Below are 7,387 nucleotides of genomic sequence, written 5' to 3' on the forward strand. Positions count from 1 at the left end.
CAGGGTCGGCGGCGCAGCAGGCAGGCAGGCGTGGCGCCTCACTCGCCCGCGGCACGCTAGCCGCCCACCCAGCCACCCCCGCCCCGGCCCCGTGGAAGCGCGCAAGGCAGCTTGGCAGGCTCGGGAAGGAAGAAAGACAGGAGCCTGCCAGCCTCCCGCCCGAGCTCACTTGCGCGCAGCGTCCTTGAGCACAGCGCGGGCAGCGGGGCGCTCCAGCCGCAGGTCCTTGAACGCCTGCTGCACACGCTGCCTGTCCTGGAATCCAAACCCGTCGATGCCTGCAGGACAAGTGGGCAGGTCGGGGCGGGAGTGGGCAGGGGCCGGGTTGTGAGCACTGCTATTTCTTCCTGACTAGATGGACCAGAACGGCAGCAGCAGCACCCACAAACACCTGCCGACAGCAGCGGCAGCAGCACCCACACAGCAGGGCACCAAAAATGCAGCACCCACAAAGCCCCCCCAGCAGCAGCAGCAGCTGGCAGCAGCGGCGGCGGCGGCACCCACCAGCAGCCAGCGCGTCCGTCACCGCATCCTTGAACAGCGCGCCGCACAGCTCCGCATGCATGCGGTCCCGCTCCTCATTCTGGATGCACAGCTGGACCTGCGGGCGGGAAGAAAGCAGGGACGAAGAAAGAGAAAAGAAAGTGAGGTCGAGCACGAGGAGGGCGGGGGGGTGTGGGCACACGGCCCGTGGTTGCTGGTGTTTGTTCAAGGGGGGAGGGTGCAGCGGCGGCGCGTTGACCGACGTTGGACCAATGTTTGACCACCGTTTGACCAGCCACGCATGCGGCAGCGCCCAGTGCAGCAGCCCACCTGCATCTCCCGCAGCGCCACGTCATCCTCCTCAGTCAGCTTCTTCTTCTCCAGCAGGGACGCCAGCTTCTGGCGGTACAGCGCCTCGTGGAAGGCGCGGGCGGCGTCTGCGGGCGGTACGGCGCGGTACGGCACGCGCACGTGTGTGAGGGAGGCATGGAGCGTATGCGGCGTTGTTCTTGTTTCTTTTCTGTTGTGTGTTTGTGTGTGTTGGGGGGCGGGGGCGGGGGCGGGGGCTCCAGGAGAGGCGCGCTCTGCGCCCCGGGCCCGCGCCCCACAGCGTGCAGCGCACAGGGGCAAACGCTCCAGGCCCCACACACCGCTCCCCCACACCCCTCCCTCTCCTCCTCCCCTCCTCTCCTTCTTTTCGTTCTTTCCTCCTCACCTGCGTCAAACCTCACCCTCTCCACCAAGTCCCCAAGAACCTCCGCCTTGCTCTCGGCGGCGGCCAGCCGACCGGTGGTCACCTCCTCGCGCAGCAGGCGCCTGCAGTGGGTGGGTGTGGGCGGGTGGGCAGTGGGTGGGTTGTTGGTGGGTGGTGAGCGGGAAGGGAGTGTACATGCGTATAAGTGGCGGGTGGGAAGTTTAGTGGTGGGTGTCGCGGAGGCGGGTGCTGCGGGGGCCGGTGGGGGCGGCCGCAGCGTGCGATTTGCGGCAGCTGGCAATCCCCGCCGCCGCGAAGGCGCGCGCGCGCACGCAGGCACCAACCCACCCACGCCTGTGGTTCCTTTTCGCTTTCCTTTCTTTCCCATCTACCCTTCCCCCTGCTTTCTCAGGCCCCGCGCGCTCACGGGCACCCCCGCCTTCCTACCACCCCGACCACGCTCCACCCCTCCGGCCGAGCTCCCTGCCTCGGGCGGTACCGGCGGCGGTACCAGCGCCTGTACCGCTCACTTGTAGGCCGCCTGCTTCACGTCCGCCTCGATGTCGGCGCACTCCTTGTTGCCCAGGCCCATCAGAGTGCGCAGCTGGGCAGCGTCTGCCTCGAGGCCGTCGGTGAAGGCGCCGTCGGACAGCAGGCGCTCCTCCAGGAAGATTCTGCGGGGTGGAAAGTGCGGGGCGGGGGAAGAAAGCGCGGGGGAAGAAAGCGCAGGGCGAGAAAGGGTCAGGGAACAGGAAGGGTCTGAACAAGCAAGGGTCGGGGACAGGAAGGCCGGGATGCTTAGAAGAAGCAGCGGGCGGGCGCAGCAGTGCAGCCGCCGGCGGCAAGGACGGCGGGGGGCTGGGAGGGAGGGGCGGGGGGAGGCGCAGCGTGCGGCGCGGCGCGGCGCGGCGGCAGGCTGGCAGGAAGAAAGAGCAGGAGGACAGCGCGGCAGGGCCGGTCAGCAATCTCGTGTAGAAAGGGTCAGCGCCAGGCCGCCGCAGCGGGCCTGGTCTCTCTAGGAAGGCAACATGTGTGTCATCACCCCGGCCCCGTGGGAGGATGCAGGCAGGCAGGCAGGCAGGCGCGGTGGCGGCGGCGGCGGCACGATGCAGCGGCAGGGTGCAGGGCGCAGCCAGGCGCGGCGCAGCACGCGGCGGCTGCAGCGGAGGCAGAGCTAGGCCCGCACACACGCACACACAAACACACACACACACAGGCACACACTCCCTCCCTCCCTCCACACACACACAATCACACACACACAGGCACACACGCACACACAAACACACACACACACACAAACACACTCCCTCCCTCCCTCCACACACACACAATCACACACACACAGGCACACACACAGCCACACACACAACACACCAGCCCTCTCACTTGAACAGCTCCCGAGTGTCCTTGCTGCGCCCATCTGCCGCCTCCCAGGCGCCACCTAGCACCGAGGTGGGGCCCACGCCGGCGATGACCTCGGGGTCTGAGGAAAGCGCGGCGAGGCCGCGGTTGAACGCGACGGCGGCGGTCAGCGCGGCCATCGCCTCTGCGGCGGGCAGGAAGGGGCGGGGGAGGGGAGGGAGGGAAAGGAGGGGGTGATGAGTGGGACGGGGAGGGGGGAGAGGCGGGGGGAGAGGCAGGGAGGGGGAGGAGACGGGAAGCGGGAAGCGGGGTGGGCGCAGGGCACTTGGGATAGTTTGGTACTGGGTTAAGCTCAGCGGGCGTGGAGGCAGTACCACTGCGGCACCGCCACGCTGGCGGCAGTACAGCCGGTACCGTCCACCCACCCGTGTAGTCCCGCGTGCGCGTGCGCTGCTTGGTGCTCTTCACCGCGCTCTCCAGCAGCTCTTCCACGCGAGCCCGCGCCGCCTCCTTGACGAGCGCCGCCGCCTCGTCGTCGGCCAACCGCGCCGCCGCCTGCGCCTGGCGCAAGCCCACCAGGAAGGCCTTGTCGGCCTGCGGGAGGGAGGGGGAGGGAGAGAGGGGAGGGAGAGGGAGGGAGGGCGAGAGAGGGAGGAAGAGGAGAAAGGTGAGGACGTGCGCAGGTTGGACGACAAACCACAAAACCCGCTTCAGTGCTGCTGCGGCGGCACGCAGCCTGCTGCTGCCCATGCACGCACGCACGTCGCACACGAGCGCACAGGCAGGCAGGCGGCGGCGCAGCGCCGAACCTGCAGCTGCCCGCCGTGGGAGTCGAGGTACTGCTTGAAGATGCCCTTGGCGTTGTCCCGCTTGGCCACGTACACCTGCGGTACAATCGGGCGGTACATGTGCGGGCAGCATGGTCAGGGGGCGCGGGAGACGGCATGCCGGGGAGGCAGCGCGGGGCAGGCACGCGGGCAGCCAGGCGCCTGGGGCGGCAGCGCAGCCGCAGTGCACATCCACTCATCCATCCACAAAACCTTCGACCGGATCAGAGCAGACCGATACCAATCAACCGAAAATGAGCCGTCTCCGAGCGCCCCCGGAACAAGAACCAAGCAGGGCGGGCAGGGCAGGGCAGGCGGCGGGTGCAAAAGCAAGGTGGGAGGATGCAAGCAAGGCAGGAGCACACACACGACAGGCGGGCGCTTGCCTGCGCCTCTGTCAGGCCGAACACGCGGGTCCAGGGCAGCAGGAAGGCGGCCTGGCGGTCGCCAAACACCAGGTTGGACACGTAGATGAGCTTCTGGAAGGTCTTGCGGGCCTGCGGGGGCGGGGTGGAAAGGAGGCGGGGGTGGATGGGAGCGGGTAGAAAGGAGCAGGCAGGCGGGCATCTGCCTGCTGCGCCAGGATGCAGGCAATGAGGCGCGCGGGGGCGGGGAGCTTTGGGGGGAGCCTCGGCGGCACGCGCCGTAAGCAGCAGCAGCCAGCCCTGCCCTCTCCCCTCTCCCCCTCGCCCTCGATCCCCCCCGTCCCCCCGCCCCCTGCTCCCGCCCTCCTTGTCCAACTCCTCTCCCTGACACCCTCCACGGCCCAGCAGCCGCCACTCACGTCCTCCCCCTCCCCTGCTCTCCCCCACTCCTCTCCCTCACCCTCTCCCTAAACCGGCCTCCCCACCCTCCCCACCCCTCCCAAGCCCAGCACCCACCTCCACATCGTCCGCCCGGCTGCCCGCCTCCATGCGGCCGCGCAGGATGCGGCGCCCCACTTCGATGTGAGCGGGGGCGGCATCCACGTCGCTGAGGGCCAGGGCGGCCTTGAAGGCCTGCGGGCGCAGGCAGGCGGCGGCGGGTCAAAAACAGCGGGCGGCACGTGCGGCCGGCAGGGGTGGAGGCGGGGGGCCGGAGGCGCGGGCGTGCAGAGGCCCCCGGCACGCGCAGCCTGCGCGCCGTCGCTGCGCCGCCGGCCGCTGAGGTACCGCCACGGTACCGACGGACCCACCTGGATCAGCACCGGCTCGGAGCCGGTCAGCGGGGCGTCCCCGGGCGGGACCACCGCTTCCAGGAAGGCGCCGTAGATGGACTTGAGCTCGTCTGGGTTGGTGGCTGCCAGGCTGGCGCCGTACTTGGCCTCGATGGCCGCCACCTGGCGCACGCGTGGAGCGCGCGTGGCGGGGCGGGCACAGCACAGCACAGCACAGCACAGCACAGCGTCAGAGGGAGAAGGGAGGAGGGAGGAGGGGGAATGGCCGGGCGGGCGGCCGCGGCGAAGAGGGCGGCCGGCGGCTGGCGCAGCGTGCGGCGGCGGCGGCGGCGGCCGCAGGCGGCGTGCACGGAAAGCCTGCAGCGCGCCTGCGGCGCGGCGGCTGGCCCCTGCTGCTGCTGCCGCCGCACACCTGCTCCCGGGTCAGGGCCGTGGGGTCTCCCATTTCGACCAGCAAGTTGGAAAGCTCGATGATGGCTGCTGACTGGCGCTTGGCCTTGAGCTGGGCGGTGAGGAAAGCGCCCAGCGCGGCGCCGGCGGCGCCCGCCACCACCCGCGCCGCCTGCCGCACGCCCTCTGCGGCCGGGACAGGCAGGAGGTGGGAGGGAGCAGGGAGGAGAGCGGCGGGTGAGAAGGGCGACCGCGGGCAGCTCAGCGTGCCTGCCGCCGCCCTGCATGCTGCCTCCTGCCTGCCTGCCTGAGGCAGCCGCCACCTGCTGGTCCAGCTGTGGCGAGCGTCGGCAGCAAGCAGGTCCACGCAGCTGCCGCTGCTTTGCTGCCGCCACTGCCCATGCCGCCACCGTCCGCACCTGGCGCCACGGCCCCCGCTCCCACAAAGCCGGCGCCGCCCAATCCGGCCGCCAGGGCAGCCCCCAGCACGTAAACTCCGGCGGTGGGGAGGCCGGCAAGCGCAGACTGGAGGCCGTCCATGTCTCGGGGGTACTTGAAGGGGTTCTGCGCAGCCAGGCGGCACGCACAGCCGTTGTGCATCGCTGTCAGGCGCCAACGGCGGGAGTCGGGCACCCAATGTGCCACCCAGCCGCCCCCAACCTCACCTCCACCGCTGCTGCCGAGCATTGCGAGCGCTGCTGCACCCGGCTGCACCTCCTCAGCGGCCCGATCCGCGCTGCACGCAGCGGCCGCGTGCTGCCCAGGCCAGATGGCTGCAGGGCGCCCCACCGGCACCGCGCCATGGCGGTGCTTCCCAGCACCACCTGCATTCTGGTTGATAGTGTGCTGCACGGACTGTGCAGCTGTGTATACCGCCGCAAGTGGCTAATGCTTCGCCAGATAAGCGGGCTTTCCTGCCACGGGGTCGCCCCCATCCTGCGGCCGGCAGCGCCCTTCACATGCATGCCAATGCATGCAGCTCCTCGCCTCGCTCCCCTGCCCGCGCAGGTACGATGTGGCACGCCCGCCACTGCAAGCGCCGCCGCGACTGCCGCAGCCGCCGCCGCCGGCGTGCTCGGCGTGAGCCGGGCGGCGCTGTCTCATCCATGCGCCCAGAGAAAACTGCCAGCGGAGCCTCTGGCCGTGCTGGGACGCGACAATGCATGCCATGCATGATTACTGCTATCAAAGCAACATGGGGGACAGCATGCAAGCCGGTGCAGCCAGGCGGTGCATCGGTAGTGGGTGCGCCACTCAGCGCCGCTCAGCGTCGGGAGCCTCTGCTGGCGTTGCCCGCCCAGCCCACTGCTCACCACCACTGCTCCTGGCGGACTGGCAAACCGTGTCACAGTGCTTGGGAAGGGCGCATACGTTAGCAAGGAGCGAGCTGGGCCAAGAATAGGAGCGGGGCAAAAGGAAAACGGCGGGAGGAGGAGGGTGAGGCGGCGAGGCGTCTGTGCAGTCGCATTTGCAGTGATGTCCAACGTGAATGACTGGATCCTGCTGCTCCCCCTGCTGCTGCAGCTGTGGGGGGCTGCGGGGTCGTGCGTGCGGTGGCGACATTCGTTTCATTCCTTGCTTCGCTAAGGGTGAGCGGCCGGCTGGGCTGGGCTGGGCCGGGCCGGGCTGGGCTAGGCTGGGCCGGGCTGCCCGGAATGGCGGGCAGCGATGCAAAGGCGCCCTCGTCCCCAGCCCTGCCCAGGCAGCTGGCGGCGCCGAAAAAATGGTAGGGGAGCGCTGCCCCCGCATGAACAAAAACCCAGGTCACTCGCTGGGGGTGGGCACGGGGCACGGCTCCGACTTCCAGATGTCCTTGTTGTACTGCAGTACCGGGTGGGGCAGTACAGGGGGAAGGGGGCAGTACAGCGGTCAGGGGGGGCAGGAGGCAGGGGTGGGGCGGTGGCAGGCACAGGCAAGCCTGACGTATGCGTGTGCCCCAGCCTCCCAACAAGGGACACCTGCCCCTTCTGTTCCCGCCACCTACCCGCGCTCCCCCTCTCCCCTGCACCTGTGCCCTATCCCCCAAACGCACAGCCACAGCCACGCACACACACTCCCTCCACACACACAGCCACACACAACAGCACACGCACTCTCCACACACACACAGCAGCCGCCCAGCCGCACCTCTGCGATGGTGCGGTCGGAGGAGAAGAAGCCGGAGCCAGCGGTGGACATGATGGACATGCGGGTCCAGGCGGCCTGGTCGCGGTACACCTCGTCCACGCGGTCCTGCGGTACGGGGCGGTATGAGCGGGTGCACAGGCGGCGTGGGCCGCGCGGCGCACGGGGAGCGGGGCGGGGCGGGGCGACGGCGGCAGACAGGGCAGCCGGCGGACAAGCAGGCAGCCATGGCCCATCCACACCACCCAGCTGCACACATCATACACACACAGACACACACACACACACATGCACAGCCACACACCAAACAGCAACACAGGTACACCTTCTCTCTCTCTCTCCCTCTCT

The 7,387-nt window shown here is 69.5% G+C and overlaps 2 protein-coding genes across 2 annotated transcripts in view; both read right to left on the reverse strand.

The window, feature by feature from the left end:
* CHLNCDRAFT_139027 (hypothetical protein) overlaps positions 1-5,745 on the reverse strand; it is a gene marked incomplete at both ends in the record, with an annotated part of 10,129 nt that extends 4,384 nt beyond the window's left edge. The window contains 14 exons of the mRNA XM_005844325.1: positions 193-278; positions 505-601; positions 814-920; positions 1,199-1,299; positions 1,708-1,851; positions 2,567-2,726; positions 2,968-3,136; positions 3,352-3,426; positions 3,735-3,866; positions 4,251-4,367; positions 4,544-4,687; positions 4,938-5,101; positions 5,335-5,479; positions 5,581-5,745. Of these exons, the coding sequence (XP_005844387.1) occupies positions 193-278; positions 505-601; positions 814-920; positions 1,199-1,299; positions 1,708-1,851; positions 2,567-2,726; positions 2,968-3,136; positions 3,352-3,426; positions 3,735-3,866; positions 4,251-4,367; positions 4,544-4,687; positions 4,938-5,101; positions 5,335-5,479; positions 5,581-5,745 (1,806 nt within the window). The remainder of the gene's footprint in view (positions 1-192; positions 279-504; positions 602-813; positions 921-1,198; positions 1,300-1,707; positions 1,852-2,566; positions 2,727-2,967; positions 3,137-3,351; positions 3,427-3,734; positions 3,867-4,250; positions 4,368-4,543; positions 4,688-4,937; positions 5,102-5,334; positions 5,480-5,580) is intronic.
* A 934-nt stretch (positions 5,746-6,679) lies between these two features.
* CHLNCDRAFT_139028 (hypothetical protein) lies at positions 6,680-7,329 on the reverse strand (the record flags this gene model as incomplete). The annotated part of the gene is made up of 3 exons (XM_005844326.1): positions 6,680-6,736; positions 7,043-7,147; positions 7,324-7,329. 3 exons carry the CDS (start codon positions 7,327-7,329, stop codon positions 6,680-6,682), a joined length of 168 nt encoding a protein of 55 aa, XP_005844388.1.
* Between the last annotated feature and the right edge of the window lie 58 nt (positions 7,330-7,387).

Source organism: Chlorella variabilis (assembly GCF_000147415.1).
Source record: "Chlorella variabilis unplaced genomic scaffold CHLNCscaffold_23, whole genome shotgun sequence".
Classification (NCBI taxonomy): domain Eukaryota; kingdom Viridiplantae; phylum Chlorophyta; class Trebouxiophyceae; order Chlorellales; family Chlorellaceae; genus Chlorella; species Chlorella variabilis.